Source organism: Lissotriton vulgaris, chromosome 2_1, assembly GCF_964263255.1.
Source record: "Lissotriton vulgaris chromosome 2_1, aLisVul1.2, whole genome shotgun sequence".
Classification (NCBI taxonomy): Eukaryota; Metazoa; Chordata; class Amphibia; order Caudata; family Salamandridae; genus Lissotriton; species Lissotriton vulgaris.
Genome location: NC_141687.1, coordinates 1,825,485,479 through 1,825,507,074, shown reverse-complemented (window position 1 = coordinate 1,825,507,074; position 21,596 = coordinate 1,825,485,479). Strand labels below are relative to the sequence as shown.

The 21,596-nt window shown below is 50.6% G+C and overlaps 1 protein-coding gene across 4 annotated transcripts in view; it reads right to left on the bottom strand.

Annotated features, from left to right (window-relative positions):
* The window catches only part of UACA (uveal autoantigen with coiled-coil domains and ankyrin repeats), a 403,907-nt gene that overhangs the window by 65,687 nt on the left and 316,624 nt on the right, over nucleotides 1-21,596 (bottom strand). For all 4 annotated transcript variants that reach the window (XM_086957925.1, XM_086957928.1, XM_086957929.1 and 1 more), the window contains exons 6-7: nucleotides 13,216-13,286; nucleotides 12,763-12,869 (exon numbers count right to left, since the gene is read on the bottom strand). In XM_086957925.1, coding sequence (XP_086814051.1) covers nucleotides 12,763-12,869; nucleotides 13,216-13,286 — 178 coding nt within the window. The remainder of the gene's footprint in view (nucleotides 1-12,762; nucleotides 12,870-13,215; nucleotides 13,287-21,596) is intronic.

The following is a 21,596-nucleotide window of genomic DNA, read 5'->3' as shown; positions in this document are numbered from 1 at the left end:
TGCTCCCTCTGCCCCCATAGACAGGAGGCGGTACTGCAGTCTTAAACACACTTTGCATTTAAACACACTTTGTTCACCAGGAACACAAGTTAGCAGCAGAAAGCACAGATATTTAAAAGGAAAAGCTGCAAACCCCGGGGTTAAAACATATTTTTCATGCAAAGTAACATTTTCCCCATTTAATAAAGTAAAACTTTATTTACATGAAAATTTTGAATTCAGACTATTTGAGTTTAAAAATTGTTAAACATTGTTACAAGCAATTTGGATATGATTTGAATCCCAGATTACATCACTATTGTGGTATGATCCTTATCTGCAATTAAAGAATGATGGTGCATTAAAACATGATACAATATAAACTGATCTGATCGTTTTTTACAAATTTGATTACATATTAATATGCACTTTGGAATACGTTCTTAAGATGATGGCTAGATGAGTGAGTGCCTAGAGTTGCTTTGTGCTAACAGTTATTCTCTCTCAGATGATGAACTGCAGTAATGTCATGCCCACAGCAATGGGAAGTTTAATTTTAACAGAAAAAGCATGTTCTTAGAACATTAGTGAAATGCTTAAAAAATATATTCAAATATTGCCATAAGTTGAAATTACATTTAATTGAATTGCTTAATTTTCAAACTGTTTCTAATGCTTTTACAAATTAAATCAACTTCATTCCCATAGATGGGTGAAGAACGGTCATATAACCAGCATTAGCAAAGCCAACAGGTGTTACCTACGACACAGCTACTGGCTTTGACAGTTTTTTTGCCCTGTTTTACAGCAGCATGCCTGCTCTGCCTCATGGATGAAATTGAAATTAATTTAAAGCACTATGATGCAGCCCAGCCAAAACAGACCACATCATGACATTTATTTTAATTGCTGGCAGTAGGGTGGGGGCGTGTGAGGGGTCAACACTATCAACGGAGGGGGTAGGGAAAAGAAAAATCACTGACGCTGCCACTATTCATCACAGTACATAAAGAAGTTGTCAGAGCCTTGTTGGCCTTATTCAATTATAAAATGCAGACTCTGATATATATCAACCGTAGTGAAGTAGGTGCCGAGGCACGGAGTCCTGATTCACTCTAAATAGTGGGTATGTTTTAAAAGCCTAAAAAGGGAGGCGGATAGGAGACCAAATCCCTAGCTTGCATTTGGGCTCACAGTGCCCTTACTACTGCATTGGCACCCAGGCTTATTACTGTTTGAACTTAGTGCATCAGCTAAGGTGCAAAGTTCTGCTGTAAAATGGGCACCTTCATGTTGATGTCCACTTCAATTGGCCCTTCCTGCGTATTTTAATATAGTGTGCCTTCCAAGATCATACTAGTTTAACTACAACATACTGTAGTAGCATAGGCTGTGCTCAACCACCTGCCTTATGAGTGAGAAAGTTTTCAAGTCGGAAGGGTGGAGAGGATGTGGCGTTATGCTAGAGCTGCAAACTTCAAACTCAATTCTTGATGTTAGCTTGACATCCTGTGATTCTGGTCAAATCACTTAATTTCCCTGTGCCTAAAGAAATTGTACATGACTTAACTGGTGCTCATGTAAAGTGCTTCAAAGTGGAGTGACACAAGCACATTACTAGTGGGAATGAGGCATTTGCAGATGTATGTGAGAATTTGCTTCTGTTGCTTCACCATTTATTTATTTATAAAGTTTTATATTTATCTATTCATTTATTTAAGCAATTTGTAGAGCGTGCAAATACCCATGGGTGTCTTGGCGCTGTAGACGGGAGAGGCAGTAGTGAAGTGGTGTGCTGCTCATTGCTATTTATTAGCTTCCTGAAAGCCGGCAGGTATTTATTAGCTTCCTGAAAGCCGGCAGCGATGCACAGGATTTAATTGGCTGAGGGAGGCTTTTCCACAGTCTGGCCATGGCAACAGTGAATCGTTTGTTTCCCCAGGAGACCTTGTTTGTGCGGGAATCGTGATGAGATTTGCGGTTGAGGATGGTAGGTTTCTGCTAGGTAAGTGGGCGCAAAAGGCTTCCTTTAGAAAGTCCGGACCTGAACAATGTTTAACAATTTTTAAACTCAAATAGTCTGAATTCAAAATTTTCATGTAAATAAAGTTTTACTTTATTAAATGGGGAAAATGTTACTTTGCATGAAAAATATGTTTTAACCCCGGGGTTTGCAGCTTTTCCTTTTAAATATCTGTGCTTTCTGCTGCTAACTTGTGTTCCTGGTGAACAAAGTGTGTTTAAATGCAAAGTGTGTTTAAGACTGCAGTACCGCCTCCTGTCTATGGGGGCAGAGGGAGCAAAAATATAAACACACTTTCTGAAACACAGGTCCCCACAAGACAATTTTTTTAAAAGTTGTAAAAATTGACAGAGATGTTCCTGAAGTCATTTTTTATCATTTAAAGGACATTACCTTGTGGGGACTTGGGTTCAGGTCCCCACAGTGCAATCAAGTCCCCACAGCGTGAGTGTGTTATCACACCCAAGTCCCCACAAGGATAGTAACACAAACCCAGAGAGCCCAACACACACACACACACACACACACACAGAGAGCCCAACACACACACACACACAGAGCCCAACACACACACACACAGAGCCCAACACACACACACACACACACAGAGCCCAACACACACACACACACAGAGCCCAACACACACACACACACACACAGCCCAACACACACACACACAGCCCACACACACACACACACACACACACAGAGCCCAACACACACACACACACAGAGCCCAACACACACACACACACAGAGCCCAACACACACACACACAGAGCCCAACACACACACACACAGAGCCCCCCACACACACACACACACACACAGCCCCACACACACACACACAGAGCCCAACACACACACACACAGAGCCCAACACACACAGAGCCCAACACACACAGAGCCCAACACACACAGAGCCCAACACACACAGAGCCCAACACACACACACACAGCCCAACACACACACACACACACAGAGCCCAACACACACACACAGAGCCCAACACACACACACACAGAGCCCAACACACACACACACAGAGCCCAACACACACACACACAGAGCCCAACACACACACACACACAGAGCCCCACACACACACACACACAGAGCCCCACACATACACACACACAGAGCCCAACACATACACACACACAGAGCCCAACACATACACACACACAGAGCCCAACACATACACACACACAGAGCCCAACACATACACACACACAGAGCCCAACACACACACACACACACAGCCCAACACACACAGCCCAACACACACACACAGAGCCCAACACACACACACAGAGCCCAACACACACACACAGCCCAACACACACACACAGAGCCCAACACACACACACAGAGCCCAACACACACACACAGAGCCCAACACACACACACACACACACAGCCCAACACACACACACACAGAGCCCAACACACACACACACACAGAGCCCAACACACACACACACAGAGCCCAACACACACACACACAGAGCCCAACACACACACACACACACATAGCCCAACACACACACACACACACACAGAGCCCAACACACACACACACACAGAGCCCAACACACACACAGAGCCCAACACAACACACACACAGAGCCCAACACAACACACACACAGAGCCCAACACAACACACACACAGAGCCCAACACAACACACACACAGAGCCCAACACACACACACACACACACAGCCCAACACACACAGACAGACAGACAGAGCCCAACACAGACAGACAGACAGAACCCAACACACACACACACAGAGCCCAACACACACACACACAGAGCCCAACACACACACACACACAGAGCCCAACACACACACACACACAGAGCCCAACACACACACACAGAGCCCAACACACACACACACAGCCCAACACACACACACAGAGCCCAACACACACACACAGAGCCCAACACACACACACACAGAGCCCAGCACACACACACACAGAGCCCAACACACACACACACAGAGCCCAACACACACACACACAGCCCCACACACACAGAGCCCCACACACACACACACACAGAGCCCCACACACACACACACACACACAGAGCCCCACACACACACACACACAGCCCAACACACACAGAGCCCAACACACACAGAGCCCAACACACACAGAGCCCAACACACACAGAGCCCAACACACACACACACACAGAGCCCAACACACACACACAGAGCCCAACACACACACACACACAGAGCCCAACACACACAGAGCCCAACACACACACACACAGAGCCCAACACACACACACACAGCCCAACACACACACACACACAGAGCCCAACACACACACACAGAGCCCAACACACACACACACACACACAGAGCCCAACACACACAGAGCCCAACACACACACAGAGCCCAACACACACACACAGAGCCCAACACACACACACAGAGCCCAACACACACACACAGAGCCCAACACACACACACACACAGAGCCCAACACACACACACACACAGAGCCCAACACACACACACACAGAGCCCAACACACACACACACACAGAGCCCCACACATACACACACACAGAGCCCAACACATACACACACACAGAGCCCAACACACACACACACACACAGCCCAACACACACAGAGCCCAACACACACACAGAGCCCAACACACACACAGAGCCCAACACACACACAGAGCCCAACACACACACAGAGCCCAACACACACACAGAGCCCAACACACACACACAGAGCCCAACACACACACACAGAGCCCAACACACACACACACAGAGACCAACACACACACACACAGAGCCCAACACACACACACACACACAGAGCCCAACACACACACACACAGAGCCCAACACACACACACACAGAGCCCAACACACACACACACAGAGCCCAACACACACACACAGAGCCCAACACACACACACAGAGCCCAACACACACACAGAGCCCAACACACACACAGAGCCCAACACACACACAGAGCCCAACACACACACACACACACCCACACACACAGCCCAACACACACACAAAGAGCCACACACACACACACACAAAGAGCCACACACACACACAGAGCCCAACACACAGAGCCCAACACACACACACACAGAGCCCAACACACACACACACAGCCCCACACACACAGCCCCACACACACACACAGCCACACACACACACACAGCCACACACACACACACAGCCCAACACACACACACACAGAGCCCAACACACACACACACACACACAGAGCCCAACACACACAGAGCCCAACACACACAGAGCCCAACACACACAGAGCCCAACACACACACACAGCCCAACACACACACACAGAGCCCAACACACACACACACAGAGCCCAACACACACACACACACAGAGCCCAACACACACACACAGAGCCCAACACACACACACACACAGAGCCCAACACATACACACACGCAGAGCCCAACACACACACACACACACACAGCCCAACACACACACAGCCCAACACACACACACAGAGCCCAACACACACACACAGAGCCCAACACACACACACAGAGCCCAACACACACACACAGAGCCCAACACACACACACACACAGAGCCCAACACACACACACACAGAGCCCAACACACACACACACACAGAGCCCAACACACACACACACAGAGCCCAACACACACACACACACAGAGCCCAACACACACACACAGAGCCCAACACACAGAGCCCAACACACACACACAGAGCCCAACACACACACACAGAGCCCAACACACACACACACAGCCCAACACACACACACACACACACACACACACACACACAGCCCAACACACACACAAAGAGCCACACGCACACACAAAGAGCCACACGCACACACAAAGAGCCACACACACACACAAAGAGCCACACACACACACAGAGCCACACACACAGCCACACACACACACACACACAGAGCCACACACACAGCCACACACACACACACAGAGCCACACACACACACACACACACACACACACAGATCCACACACAGGGAAACAATCACAATGAGGAAACAGAGGGCAGAATCACAATCACAACGAGGGAACAGAGGACAGAATCACAATCACAACGAGGGAACAGAGGACAGAATCGCAATCACAACGAGGAAACAGAGGGCAGAATCACAATCACAATGAGGGAACAGAGGACAGAAAAACAATCACAACGAGGGACCAGGGGGCAGGAAAGCAAGCACAGCGAGGGAACAGTGCCAATAGCTTAATGTCTCGCAAATGCGAAACCTATTAGCTTAATGTCTCGCAAATGCGAAACCTATTGCATTTGCACCCATACACACACACACACACACACACACACACACACACACACACACACACAGAGCCACACACACACACACATAGATGTGGTGGTGGAGGATCTGGTGGATGTGGTGGATGGGATGGTGGTGGATGGGGTGGTGGTGGATGTGGTGGTGGATGGGGTGGTGGTAAATGTGGTGCTGGTGGATGTGGTGGTTGCGGTGGTGGATGTGGCGGCGGTGGATGTGGCGGTGGTGGATGTGGCGGTGGTGGATGTGGCGGCGGTGGATGTGGCGGCGGTGGATGTGGCGGCGGTGGATGTGGCGGCGGTGGATGTGGCGGCGGTGGATGTGGCGGCGGTGGATGTGGCGGCGGTGGATGTGGCGGCGGTGGATGTGGCGGCGGTGGATGTGGTGGTGGTGGACGTGGCGGCGGTGGATGTGGCGGCGGTGGATGTGGTGGTGGTGGATGTGGTGGTGGTGGTGGATGTGGTGGTGGATGTGGTGGTGGTGGTGGTGGATGTGGTGGTGGATGTGGTGGTGGTGGTGGTGGATGTGGTGGTGGTGGTGGTGGTGGTGGTGGATGTGGATGTGGATGTGGTGGTGGTGGTGGTGTCAGAGCATTGTGAATGTTGTGCAACATGTTTAAAAGTTATAAGTTATCATTAAGAAAGTGTTATAACCATTTGTCACTTTATATATAACCTAGAAAACATTATATACATTTGACGTATCCTAATAAAAACCAGAATTAATACCAAAAATGTGTTTTAGTTTTATTGTTTATGCAAGGAAGGAGGCAGTGGGAGGAGTGGAGGTATTGGGAGTGGTGGGGTAGGAGTGGAGTGGAGGTGCAGGGAGGGAGGGGATGGGATGAGGGGGAGTGGAGGTGCAGGGAGGGAGGGGGTGGGGAGGGTGGAGTGCAGGTGGAGGGAGGGGGTGAGTGAGTGGAGATGGAGGGAAGGGAAACAGGAGTGGAGGTGGAGGGGGTGGTTGAAGTGGAGGGAGGGGGAGAGAAGGTGGAGGGAGGAAGGAGGGTGTGGCAGTGGAGGTGAGAGTAAAGGTGCAGGGAGGGAGGGGGAGTGGAGGTGGTGGTGAGAGCAGAGGTGGAGAGGGGGGGATTCGGCACTTTGACTAGCACATTACACGCTGATCTCTGCATTTGTGCCCAAAACATGTAAACTACCCTGTCAGCACTACACTCTGGGAGTCCCTGGACATACACAGATCTGTGCAGCAGGTGACTTAATCCAGTGTAACATCTTAAAAGTGCTACTAAATGTCTAGGCTGTGGTATGCAATTCTTGTGGGAAAGGAGTGTCACTTTCACACGTGCGGGGCTCAAACTACCGATTTTGTTTGAAGCAGAGGTCAGCCATGTCTAGGATAAAAGGGATGGGATGTCCCGGGACAGAGAAGGGAGATGCGAGATTCAATGAGACCTTTAAACCCATCAGCAGTAGATACGGTCATGGAAGGTGCCTGTATCCCGGAGGGGTGTGTCTATAAGCAGTAGCGCAGCTCGGATTCCATGGGCCCTGGTGTGAGCAAGGACAATGGTGCATTGGTATGACGCTTTCATCGTATTATCCTGCAATTATCAGAGTTCAGTGACCCCCTCTGGGTTCTGGTGCTACTGCACCAATGGCAGGAAGTCATGGGGTTCTAATTGCTGTAGGATCCGGGTGCTAAAGTATAAGCTTCACATAAAGGGCGGTAAAGACATGGGGCCACCTTTCTGCGGCCGTGGTGTAACGATCTGTAACTAAATGCAAACAAGGGCCAAACAAAAGAGATTCACCAAGGAATCAGTTGTGCGGAAAATAGACTATGTCATTATACCCGTTTACCCGCATAAGAGCCTCTTACATGCTAGCACTGGATTAAAAAGGCAGAGTGTTTGCGCCATGATTTTACTTCATATTTCCAGGCGTACGAAGCCAAATGTGCGATGTATTTCTTATCCAGAGTTTCCAACTAATCATAAATTGTGTGTAGTGTGAAGCATGAAAGCATACGAGGATAGTACCAGAGATTATGACAAGATAGTAAGGGGCAATAAGTTATTGCTCTTCTGAAACCCTTTTGGGTGTGGACAAGTGCATGTTTTAAGTGTAATTTGCATATACTATATGTTTTAAAGATTTAGGCTCATGGTGACATTTAATTATTTTGTAATTGATGAAAGGGGATGTCTAGAGAAAGCACGGTTGAACAGAGTTAACATTCAGTTTAACGGGCTGCAAATAAACGCTATAAAAGTGAGTGCAGGCCGATTTCTGCTGTTTTGCGTTGTAAAAAATGAGTTTGCAATAGCCTTGTAGTTTAAAAAAAATGCATTATTTGAAAAAGATCTTGGAAGTTTACAGCGTTATGGCTCTTGAGTCACTGTCTCTTGGGTAAAAGCTACACTACCGCCCTTGAGGAAGAACAGAAGCTTGCAAGGGCTACACAACAAAGCATAGTGCGTAAGGAAGCACATATCATTAGAATAGTAGTACGGTAGTTATCACCGTGTTAATGTGGCAGAGGCAATTAGGGTTTCCGCCCTGTAGTAGAAGTTCACGGGAACGACCGCCAAGTCTATGGTCGTTAGACGAGACGCATCTTCAAGGGCGTTCCTTTAGATGTGCGCTAACCGATGGGAAGCTAAAGACACCCTATTGCCCAGTAACTACAAACAGCAGAGGTTTCCATTAGGGTACAGCACTGGCGGCCAAATCCTTGTTCAGTCAATTCGGGGTTTCGCTATGAATTTTGCAGAGTGAGGCTATGACCGAATGGGGACGCCATCTTTGTGATTTTCTCAAGAAATGTTTTAGACAGGTGGCCGTGGTCTGTTTCATTTGGGGAAATAAATCAGTCGAGGAAAGATAAAATAATATCAATGGACCGTTCACCTTTCTCCAGCGAACGACTAAGACAGGACTATTTGTAAGAAAACTCAGGCAACATTCGGATAACTAAAGCTATCATTGTAGTCTCGCTATCGCCCACACAAAGACTGAGGCTGTTCACCCACACAGGGGTTCCGTGTTAATCCCCACGGTGCTGTGCAAGGCCTCCTACCGGTACTCCATATCAGAAGGTAACTCACGTGTACAAGCCCACTATCGATTATTTCCCTTAAGCACAGCAAGGCTGCCCTACCCTCCCTTCTCCTGATTTCCATGTCTTACTTGGGCATGGCTTAGTTTCTTCCGAAATCCTGGGTTTCGCTCCACGGATCACCACGCTCTCTCCGCCACCTAACAGTCGCCACAGGAAGTGACGTCACTATCCCACGACTGTCTGCACAGTCTGCTGCAGATTCTACGTCGTAGAGAGAGAAGAAAAACCCGCTAGACTCAAATCCGCATCAGAACAAAGCTATTGCAGTCTTGGAATAGTGTTACTTTGTTTTTCGCTTGAAAGATAAAAGTAAATCTCAAGTAATGTATAACGTTTAATTTTTTAACAATGTATATTTTTCAGTTTTCAATAGCGCGACGTCGACGCAAGGGCATCGGAGGGCTTTACCTAAGAGCCAGTATAAAAAAATTCTAAGCAGCCCTGGCCACGTCACGGCTGCTCCCCGCAGACGTCGCACGCGGATGCTGCAGGAGGCCGATGACAGAGTGCGTGACACTGTGGGTGTCGCATGGCCTTCATAGAACAGCAGGCTTTCGCGAAGGGAACCTACACCTTTGTATCTAAGCCCTGTCCTTTTCAGACTGGGGGGGCGTGTTTTTGTTGAGTGACGGATGACGTCACAGATAGAAAGGACAGCAAAAAACACACCCCTCAATCCGAAATGGACGGGGCTTAGAGTGACAGGCAGAACTCTTCTCCAATGGCTGGCTGCCGTTTAGGAAGCCAGCCAATGGAGAAGAGCTGGCTCGTTTACCTCCCATAATTTCTCGCCCGGCGAGACGGCGCAAGCGCAGCCTACGCAGGCCGAGACCTAAAAAGAAGTGGGGGGACGCTGACACCGGAAGTGACGTCACAACAGGAAGTTATGTCACAAAAGGAGGCTTGCACCATCGGGCTCATTGCCTCCCCTCGCTCACCCCTTAGATGAGATTGCGTCTGAGAACTCAGCGCATGAGGCGTGAGCAGCGTGCTGTGTGCTCCGATCTCGTCCCATAGAGGCCAAAGAGTAAACTCCAGCTGTTTGGCAGGGGGGACGGCATCCACCTGGTAAAATAAGTGGGGGGACGTCGTCCACCCGCGCATTACCCCGACTCGAGCCCTGCATAGCCATGTGTATATTGTTGAAGATCCCATGATGGAGCAAGAAAGATTTATTAACAAAGTTCTCATTGTTCATGAACTAGTCATCCAACCACCTCAATCAACTCACTTACCTCATGGAAATCTCAGAAGTATATAGATCAGAGCGCTGTAGGTACCACAAGGCTTGTGGCTGGTGCAGTCTTCGATTGTAAACATTTTAAAAAATGCTGAGTATTCCTTTGTTTTCGTTTTTTTAAACAAATGCTAACTACTCCAGCACGAACTAACTGCTCTGAAATCAAATTAAAATGAGCAGGGGCAAGTTTCTCAACTGCACATAGCTGTACTTCATGCTAATGAATCACTACAGTTTTGCTACAATCTAACATATATACTTAAACTAAATTACTAAGTTACTGTGGAACAGAGAATTCCTGTAAAGTAAAAAAAAAAAGTGGTATCCAGAAGTACTAGTTGTACATAGCTGACAACTCTGATGTAGGTTATTTAGCAGTGCTTCGAGCCAGACTAAATGGAACCTACACTGCCATTTGAGAATATGTTAAGCGTTTTGGTCAAGGGGAGCAAAAAAAGTACGGTGAATATGTTATTGAATTAAAGACATGGTATTCTATGCTAAATGTTTCTATCAAATATCCATATGCACTTTATTCAGTTGAACAGCGTCCCTGTGATTTTGGATGAAAAGAGTTTAAATGGGTTGCTACAAACTGTGAGAGTATACTGGCTGGGCGTTTTTTAAACAGAAATGAATCAATTCTACCAAACCTCTAAATTTAACAAATTAAGAGAAATACGATTAAGATACAGCGGTTTAAGTTAGGGGAGACAGAAATACGAAATACAATATTAAAATAGGAAAAACATTTGATACTTAAAAACAAGCAACAAAAATCCGCTAAACAAGTATGTGGGCTTTATAAAGATGTGTTTTCAAAAGGCCCACATTTGCTGTAAAGGTGTACAGTTTGATATATGTTATATATAATGTACAACACTGCTTGACTGTACCTGAATTTTGTTATGGATTGTTTCCTTTTGTTTTCAAACAAAATAAAAAAAACATTTTTTTAAAACCATGTAAAAATGTCCAGTTCTACCAATTACATCTTTTAAATTTCAACCACAGCTAATACCACTCAATGTAAGAGAAAAATAACCACCATTGAGGACATCTGGCTCATTATTACGCAGGTAACTCGCTAGCTATTGCGATGACTTCCATGAATTATGCAACAGAATTGTAGGAAAATGAAAGAGTGAAATTAATCCACCAAATATTTCCTAGTTTTGGAGGGCTAGGATCAAACTTGAGAAATGAATTACTACTTCAGAATTTTAGCAGCAGTGATCTACTGATCCTTACAAAAAAGTCCAATCCTCGATGATGAAAAAATTCCAAAATGCATGGGAGGTTCCTGTTAGAGGAAGTTCAACGTGAACTGGCTTGTTTAACTAATTGGTACAGAACGGATTCATCACATTTCGATCGAGTTGCAGCACTATCAAATTAATCATCGCGGATACTCCTGATGTCTCGTAACTAAGGAGGTGGAAGAAGTAGGCTGCTTTAGAGGCGTTCTCATGTCGGTCTACAATGTACCTATGTGGTGTAATTACTGGGTTTGTTAGAGCCGGTAACATCTTTGAGGGGTAGATGCACAGGTGGAACATCGGCAGTAAATGATTTGCGTGACAATCATGTCGCATTCTTCTCGAAGAGACTAATCTTTAGTTTAAAAAAATGTAGACAACAGACTTGGTTGATTCCCAAGGTCTGGACTTCAGGGGTTCCAAACCTTTCACCCCAAAACGGAAATGACTCTACCTGCCACCAAGTTTGAGTGCCAACACTAACGGTGGTCCGGTTGCATAAATATGGCGCGGGTTTCTTGATCATGAAAGGAGTATTTCGTCCATTTCAATTTCCTCTCCTTTATTTCACATTCTAGATGTTTCCAATCTCTGTTCCATTCAGGACATTCAAAGCAGATTCTAAGTACTGTCTCTAAAGTGTCAGTACAGATCAATTCCATAATCGCTCTACAATAAAGATAACCTGCTCCTGCCTATCCTTTCCCGGGTTAACACAACTAGTCCCTCATATAAATAAACATAACATTTCAAAAACTTGTTGGGACTCCCCAAGTTCGAGGTTGTGTCAAATCTTTGCAGTGCTTACTTGTTCTGCTTATCTCTGCCATTGACATCGGCTCCTTTATCTATCAGCAGCTGGCAAATTGTAGGACGACACATCTGTGTGGCCAGCACCAGAGGTGTCCTCCCATCCTGTGAATCAGAAGGAATGCTTGGTTAGACAGAAGCAGAACCATGAATACAAACACACTGAACTTGGTACAGAGATGCAACCCAGACAGCTTAGCACGGGGATGGAAAAGAACAAGTTCCTAGCAGAGAGCCCACCTTCCAATCAGACACAAAGGACCCACTAACAGAGCACACCATGGTCCTGGCACAAAAACAGTCCACCATAGGAATGTCAACAAATGAACATTGGGAGAGCATAACCTAGGCAAGACACCAAAGCAGCTCCTGCAAGAGCCAATGCTGGGGATGGGACAGAAATATCCTTATGGTGGGCACACCCTGGGATTGCAAAGACGAATGGACCTACCCCATCCTTGGCGTTTACAGATGCCCCATGATCACACAGCAGCTGCACACTCGATCGGCAATCTGACATGGCTACGGCATGAAAAAGAAAGAAAAAAAAATGTATCACATCAACTTTGGTTGATATTTTATGCAGATGCCAGTCATAACCAACGAGTCACAAACTATCCATTCATGCAACCTGTACGTTTAGAACTCTGACAATATCGCAATAAAACACCTTACATTATTTCGCAGCCCGAAAAATGTAAGACGCCCAGGTAAAATTGAAACATTACTTAACTGTAAACAGATGTCCCAGGAATATGGTTTCCAAAGGTACACTTTGATAACCTTCTGCTGAGAGAAATGTTCATGGAATAAACATTTAAGTCTCACAGTTGTAGAAAACAATTGTCCCAGAAATTCACAAAAAGTCTGTTGATTTTTTTGGGAAGTGGAAGGTGCACAGTGGAAGTCAGAGAACCACTGAAGGAGATTGATAAGTACAGTTTGGTGGATACATGATTTTCCTGCAGATTACTCAAAGTAACATTTCCATCATCCTGAAGATTCCTCCCCTTATGAATGAGTCTGGGATGTGGAATCAAGTAGCGCAGATTATCAAAGGAAGTGACGTAACAAAGCCAGGCCAAAGTACCTGTCATTGAGTGCTTTCATTTTGAGCCAACTGTACTTGGCAAAAGTATCCAAGGATGACTTCGTGACTGCCAAGCAGATGCCAGCCATCTGAATGCTTCTGATGTGTCGTGGATGCAGCCACCGCTCTAGTAGTAGAGTGGGCACAAATGACCCTGGAAGATCTTTCTTGGTTAAGACTTAGCTGATCCTAATGAAAAGGATGACCCAATAAGTAATAGTTTGTTTGGATACTGCCTTGCCCTTCTTCGCTCCAGTAAAGTCCGGAAAGAGTTTATCACCCACTCTGACCTGTGGAGTGTGATCCTAGTAATAGAGAACATTTCTAGCGTCCAGTCTATGCAGCTCCTTTGCCTCTTCGGTGGGATGACGAGGAGGGCAGAAGGATGAAGGGTAATGGAGTGGCCAATATGAATAGCAGGCACCACAGAGGGTGGTAAGGATAGGCAGAGATAAAGAACCAGTCAAACTGGACATCAGTGCATTGGTTCAATTGGGGATGCCATTAGTAAAGGCATCAAGTTTTAAATCTGACTGAGCACCACTGAATGGAGAGTGTGGAAACAAGGCATGTAAACCTTTTAGTATTAAATCTGTTTATTCAGAGCAAAAAATACCGACCCATGCTTATGAAGGCACCGGTCACACAATTACAATGCTTAAGTAAGATCAAGGCGGGCATAGGTGTCAATCAAGACGCATTAAACACAGCAAGCCGCCTACGCCTACAACCCAGTCGGGTCGGCCGCGTCAAAAGGCAATGGAGCATGTTGGATGCTGAAATAATTTGTGCAACAAAACCAAACCCCAAACAACCCCCAACGATCCCCCCCCTTACCCCACCCCCCTTCTTGTCCGCTAAGTAATCCAGGCCAAGCCCCATCTGGCCCAGCAGCCCTAAAGGGCTGGTGCTTGAACTATTTCACACTGGACTTTACGCCTGCGGGTCTTGGCCTTAGCTTCAGGGAGCGGGGTGTCTGCGAGATGCAGCAATCGTAGGTATCGGGGGCAGCTCAGCTCCCGAAATTCCTTGGTGAGCAAAGTAAAAAATGGCCGCCAGATGTCTGCAAACTCCTCGCCCCGCCCTGCCCTGCCGCCGTCAGGGACAGTTTCTCCATCCCCAACACTGTCCAGAGTCTATGTAGCCAGCCGAGGTGTATGGGTGGTTGTGGGTCTCTCCAGCGCGCCACAATGTTCTGCACCGCGGCTCCCAGTGCTATGGCAATCAACCTCCCTCTCATGGATTTCAGGGGATACTTCAGCGCATTTGGCAAGCCAAGAATTACATAGGCAGGGAATCTGGGAAGCTGGGTGTCCAAGTGCGCGTCTACTAGATCTAGGATGGTGGACCAGTATTGTCGGAGATTTTCACAGCTCCATAGCAGGTGTTCGAGTGTACCCCGTTCCCCACATTCCCCCCAACAGCGATCGCTTGCCTTGGGGTCCCAACGATGGATGCGCGCTGGGGTATGGTACCAATACATGGCTACTTTAGTCAGGGTCTCTGTGAGGCCGGTGTGATAGGCCGAGTGTCTGGCTCTATGATAAATCCACTCCCACTCCTTCCGCGTGAGTTGCCTCCCCAGGTCTTCCTCCGATCTAGCTTTCCCCGGGTGATAGGTGTATATGTGAGTGAGGAGCAAGTGTTGGTATAGATCTGAGAGTAGTTTCTTCTCAGACTTGCGCGTGAGGAGCCATTTATCATACGGCGTGAGGAAACGCTGCGCTCCCGGCTGAATGGAGGGGTGTAAGACCCAATGCCTGACCTGTAAGTATGGGAGTCGGTCTGCCTCCTGTATCCCATACTCCTCTTTCACTTTTTGAAAGGAGAGGATGCCCTCCAGATTGAACATGTGCCCTACCTCCCTACAGGGAGTAGTCCTCCATGTTTTAAAAAGCTGCGGGTCCAAGCCCGGGGTAAAGTCGGGATTCCCGAATATGGGCGTCAATGGGAGGGAAACGAGGTGAGTTCTCTCCGGACAGCCACTTGATCCCAGACTCATCACCGTGCTCGTAATGTATGATGCATAGAGGTTAGGGGGTCTATGACGCCGCGGTAGAAAGGGCACACCCTGGAGGGGTCGACCGGCTACAGCTTGGTCCTGAAAGAGCTAATGTTTGCTGGACTCAAGTTGGTACCATTCCACTAGAGTACGCAGCTGTGCCGCTTGAAAGTACAGGGTGAGGTCCGGCAGACCCACGCCTCCATGGGCTGGGGGGAGAGTCGCGATTCGCTGCTTAAAGCGGGGACGGCGCCCGTTCCAGAGATAGCGCGCTTAGTCCGCCTGTGTCTTTTGGAGCCATCCCGTCGGTGGGCGTAGAGGAAGGGTCTGAGAGATGTACTGAACCTGCGCTAAGAGGGTCATCTTGACCGCCGCTACGTGTCCGAGCCAGGAAAGTGTGAGGCGGTTCCATTTCCGCAGTGTCTCACTAATTTGCGTGCTCAGTTTGGTGTAGTTGGCTTCTGTCGTGCCCCGCACCGTCGGTGCCAGTAGGACCCCTAGATATGGGACCGTGGAACTGGACCACTGCAGGTCAAACTCGGCTTTGGCATCTGCCAACACGTCGGGGGGCACCAACACATTCAGGGCCACAGATTTATCCACGTTGATTTTAAAACCCGAGGCCTGCGCAAAGGAGTGCAGTTCGACCAGAAGTGCCCGCAGGGATTGCATAGGGTCCATTAGGGAAAATAGGATGTCGTCTGCATACAGGCTGATCTTGTGCGTTTCTCCCCCAAAGGGGATGCCCCTAATGCGGTGGTGTTGCCTGACTCTTTGCGCCAGTGGCTCCATGTAGAGCGCAAACAGGAGAGGGGAGAGCGGGCAACCCTGCCTGGTCCCCCTGCCTATCGGGAAACGCGGTGAGGTGTGGCCATTAACCCGAACCGTCGCGGTGGGCTGTCTTTAGCAATTAAATATCCGATTTCGGGTAGTCTCCCCGAGGCCGAATCTCTGGAGCGTCTGTTCAAGATAGGGCCAGTGCACCCGATCGAACGCCTTCTCGACGTCAATGGCGAGAAGCATACACCCCGGCCTCGTGCGTGAACCGGCCTCAATCAGGTGGAGGACACGTCTGGTGTTGTCGCTCGTTTGCCGCTGGGGGATGAAGCCGGCCTGATCGGGTTCGACCAGTTGCTGCATGTACGGCGCCAACCGGCTTGCTAGGATACCCGTGTACAGCTTAAGGTCTACGTTCAGTAGAGATATTGGCCTATAGGAGCCGCACCGGGTGGGGTCTCTGCCAGCTTTGGGTATCACAGATATCGCCACCTCCAGCAGTTCCGGGGGGATAGTCCCGGCCTGATCGAAGGTGTTGAAGAGATCCTGCTGTAGGGGGGCCACCTGCTGGCAGAACTTCTTATAAAAAGCCGCAGAGTAGCCGTCCGGGCCCGGAGATTTCCCCAGCTTGAGGCGGGAGATCGCGGAAATGACCTGCTCCAGACCTATGGGCCTGTCGAGGAACTGGGACTGCGCTTCGGTCAGCGATGGGAGGGTTGCCCCGTCAAGGTAGTCGCTACCGCATCGCACGTCCAGCCCGTCTGCCTCATACAGGTCGGCATAAAAGGTCCCGAATGCAGCCGCTATGTCAGCGTCCTCGGTGAGCGTATCCCCTTGGGCGGGACGGATGGCGTGGATGCGCCGTTGCTGCCGTTGTTCCCGCAGCTTGCACGCCAACAGTTTCCCGCAGCGGTCCCCACCTGTGTAGTAGGCATGTTTCAGGCGTATCGCGGCGAATTCCGCGACATCCTGATCCAGCGCGGCTAGCATCTTCCGCTCTGTGCAGAGCTGGCGCCACGCCCTGGCCGCCCCGGTGCGTTGATGCAGTTGTTCCAACTCTTTTACGCGCTGTGTGAGGTCGGCCCTTTTCTGCGCGCGCTCCCTATTGTTGGCCGCCGCCAGTGAAATAAACTCGCCTCGGAGGACAGCTTTTAGCGTTGCCCATTGGGTAGCCTTGGAAGTGTCCACATTAGCATTGTGTGTGAGAAATTGGCTGATGGCTGCCTTGATCTTCTCCACTGAGGAGGGGTTCTGCAGCAGGCCGCCGCGCAAGCGCCAGTGACGTTGTGGGCTGGGTGTATCGGGTACCAGAAAGGATGCCGAAATCGGGGAGTGATCAGAGAGCGAGGCCGGGTGGATCTCAACCTCCTGCGCGCGTGTCGCAAGTTGGGCGGAGCAAAGCAGGTAATCTAGCCGCGCATAAGACTTACGGGCTGCTGAGTAGTGAGTGTAGGCTGTGGCGTGGGGGTGAAAGTGTCTCCACAAATCGATCAGTCCCAGGTCTGCAAGGTGTGCGTGGCCCTCCACTGACAATGCCCCTACCTGGCCCACCCTCTGGTTGGAACGATCGGCGAAGTTGTGGAACACCAGGTTCAAGTCCCCCCTAGTAGCAGGTGTTGGTGCGTGTTGGCAGTGGCCGCCTCAAGCCAAGCATGCAAGTACTTTTCTTGTCCTTCATTGGGTGCGTACATGGAGCCTATTAGTAGCGTCTGCCCTGCCACAAGGAAGCGGTGGATGAGTAGTCTACCTTTTACTTCTGCCTCCTTCTGCAACACCCGTCCCTTAAAGGACCTTGCTACCAGTATGGCCACCCCAGCTACTTTCTTGGACGTGGACGAGAAAAGCTGCTCAGGGAAGGCGCAGGATCGAAGCCTGTGGTGGTCCGTAGACAGCGGATGCGTCTCCTGCAGGAGGCAGATGTCTGCCCGCGAGCGCTCTAGGAAGGAAAGGATCGCCCTGCGCTTGTTGGGGCTGTTAAGCCCCCTGACATTTAGGGAAAGAATAGTCAACAGATGCATCATTCCAGGCGTGGAGTGGGGGCAAGCTCCTGGTTGGTGCGGGCCGGTGGCCTGAAGGATAAAAATTCAGCGATACATCTCAGCGTCCGTGGACAAGAAGGTTCCCCCCCCTCCCTTCCCCTCCAAAAGACTGTCCCCCCCGAACCCCAACTAGACCCGGGACGGCAGTTGAACGTTCCTCCCTCTTGCCCGGAAACAACCTTGACCCACCCACCCAACAACGTACCCCTCCCTTTCCCACCCTGACCCCAACTTGTGGTTCCCAACTCAAAATCATAGTCTCAGGTCTATCCAAAGTCAGTTCAGGCCCGTAGAGTAGAGAAGTACAGGAGACTGTGGCAGTGGCCGCCCCCGCCGTCCCCGCCCCTCACCCCCCCCACATTTCAGAGAGAGTGCGTTAAGCATGGCCCCCCGTCTGAGGCACACTTAGGATTTGGTGGCTGCGACTTTGTCCTTGGCAATCGTCCCCTAGTCCGGGCGTAAACGGTTTTTGGGCGCGGGGCATCTTCTAACTTGTTGCCAGTCTCCTCCAGGCGGTTGGGTCCGGGCTGCTTGCGAGGGACCCGGAGTGGAGTCCCCGTCCGCGGTGTCGTCGGGAAGCTCGAGGCCCAGTAGGGCGCAGGTGTCTTGAAGTGAACGGAGTTGGTCCAGGGCTCCCTCCCACCTGAAGATCAGGCGGAACGGGTGGCCCCAGGAATAAGGCACTCCTTTTTCTGACTATCTTGAAGTCTTTGCGCTTCTGAAGAGTGATGGCTGAGAGATCTTGAAAGAGTTCAATGGGGCTGTCTCGGAAGCGGATGGGCTGCGCTCGCCGCGCGTCCCTCAGAATCCTCTCCTTCAGGGGAAAGTCCGGGAGGAACGCCAAGATGTCTGGCGGTGGGGCAGGAGCCCGGCGGGGGAAGACCCACTCGGTGTGCCCGGTCGATGCGAATGGGAAAGTCGGCAGGTTCGTTGAGGACCTCCCGGAAGAGGTCTTGGAGATATTCCGTGACGCTATTCCCTTCTGCTTTCAATGGCACTCCCCGAACCCGTATATTGTTCCGCCGAGAGCGGTTCTCGAGGTCCTCCGCGTGGGCCTGGAGGCCGACCTGCTGCTCCTGAAGACGGATAACTTCTTGCTGGAGGAGCACCAAGTCCTCACAGCGCGCATGATTAGATTCCTCCACCGCCACCACTCTTTCCCCCAAACCATCCAAGTCCCGGCGCAGTTCCCTTTGTTCACTCACCAGCTCCTGCTTTAGAGTCTGAAAGTCTTCACTTAACGTGTTGAAGAGGGATTCCAGAAAGGATTTTGTGATAGGGGCATCTTCAGCCTCCTTGGTTGTGGTGGTTGTCTGCGCCTTAGGTGATGTGGACGCTTGGGATTTCTCAGTTTTAGAGGAGGTCTTCATAAGTAGTTCATTGATCAGCCGGCCCCCCTCCGGTTGGCGTTCGACATTGTGGGGTGACAAGAAGAACAGACTATGCCCCAGAGGAGTTGAAGTATAGCATCAGGTGAGGACCTGCAGTTCTAGTACCTCGAGCTCCCCTTCACCGTGCATCGAGATGTGCGCGGGTGATGAGTGTGTCCTACCCACGCCGGAGGTTCGGTTGGTGTCAGAGGGCAGCGCAGACAAGGGCAACACACCACCGTCCAGTTGGTCCACGGAACCCCCAACATGCTCCCAGGGCGTGTCCCGAGGTCAGCTCTCGCCCACTCGGGCGCCTTAGGCCGTTTTTAGGTGGATACGGGGGTGGGTCCCGCCCGGTCCCGCCCCGCACAGACACCAGCTCTCCTCCCGCCGGGGGCACGACCTCCAGGCCCCCCGAGCACCCCCAGCTCCTCACCTCAAGTGCAGCTGTGCTTTGGATCTTCCACTCCCAGACGGGCCGCAGATGTCACACCAAGGTCCCTCACGCCTGAAAGGGAGGCCTGGATCCACAGGCCGGGGCAGACCTCGGGTGTGCTCAGCAGCCACCTCGAAGCGGGACCTCCACTCCCCGCCTCTTCCAGCTCCTAGTCGCCGTCCGTGAGCCCAAGCCGGGGCTCGGTCGAGGTGCCAGTATCAGGGACACACCACTATTGTCCCCGGCCGGCTTCTTACGCCTGCGTGTCAACTGCTCCTTTCGCGGTGGAGGCCCAAGCAGGCCCAAGCCGTGGCCTGGCGTGCAACGCGCCCCGGCCGCAGTCTGCCTCAGGTGCGCCGATGTCCTCCGCTCTGCATTCCCTGGGCAGAGGGCAAGGATCTCGTGCCGATCCCAGGCCGGACACTCAGTCAGCCGCTCGGGCGACGCAGTGCGGGAGCCGGGCACACCCCCACCACCGGGCCCAAGGTCCTTATAGGCCGAAGCCGGGGGCTAAAGTTGAGAGCCGCCCGGGATCCGGCGTTTACCAGCTACAAGGTGGCTCGGCACTCTAGGCGGCTCCCCCGTGTCCCCGAGGGACCCGTTCGTCGGGGATCGGCCTCCGATCCGCTGCTATGGCACCGCGGCAAAATCCAGGCGGCCACAGGGTCGCAGCAGGCCCGGCCCGCACAGGGTCCGTTTCTTGGCGTTTTCAGGCCGCGGTCAGCGGCGGCGGCAGGCGTGGGCGGCCGCAGCCCTGCAGGCTCACACACCGGGGCTTCGGGTCTGCCCCGCGACGTGCAGCATGCGGGGGGGCCAAATCAGCGAATACAGGGGGCTTTCGTGGGGGTTACTGGGGATCGGGGCGAGGAGCTCCGCGGCTATGCGACTGTCCCGGCCGCCATCTTGGCCACGCCCCCCCATGTAAACCTTTTAGAAAAACGTGCCACTAATGGCAGTCCAAGCAAGGGCAGCTCATCAGAAAGACACAAAGGTTGACAGGGCAGATAAATAGCCTTTAACTGTAGCTACTTCAAACCGTGCTGGGCATGAGACATATTCAGTCACAGGATTTCGGAGAGGCAGGACTGAAAAGGATTTAGGCCTTCGGATGTATTTAA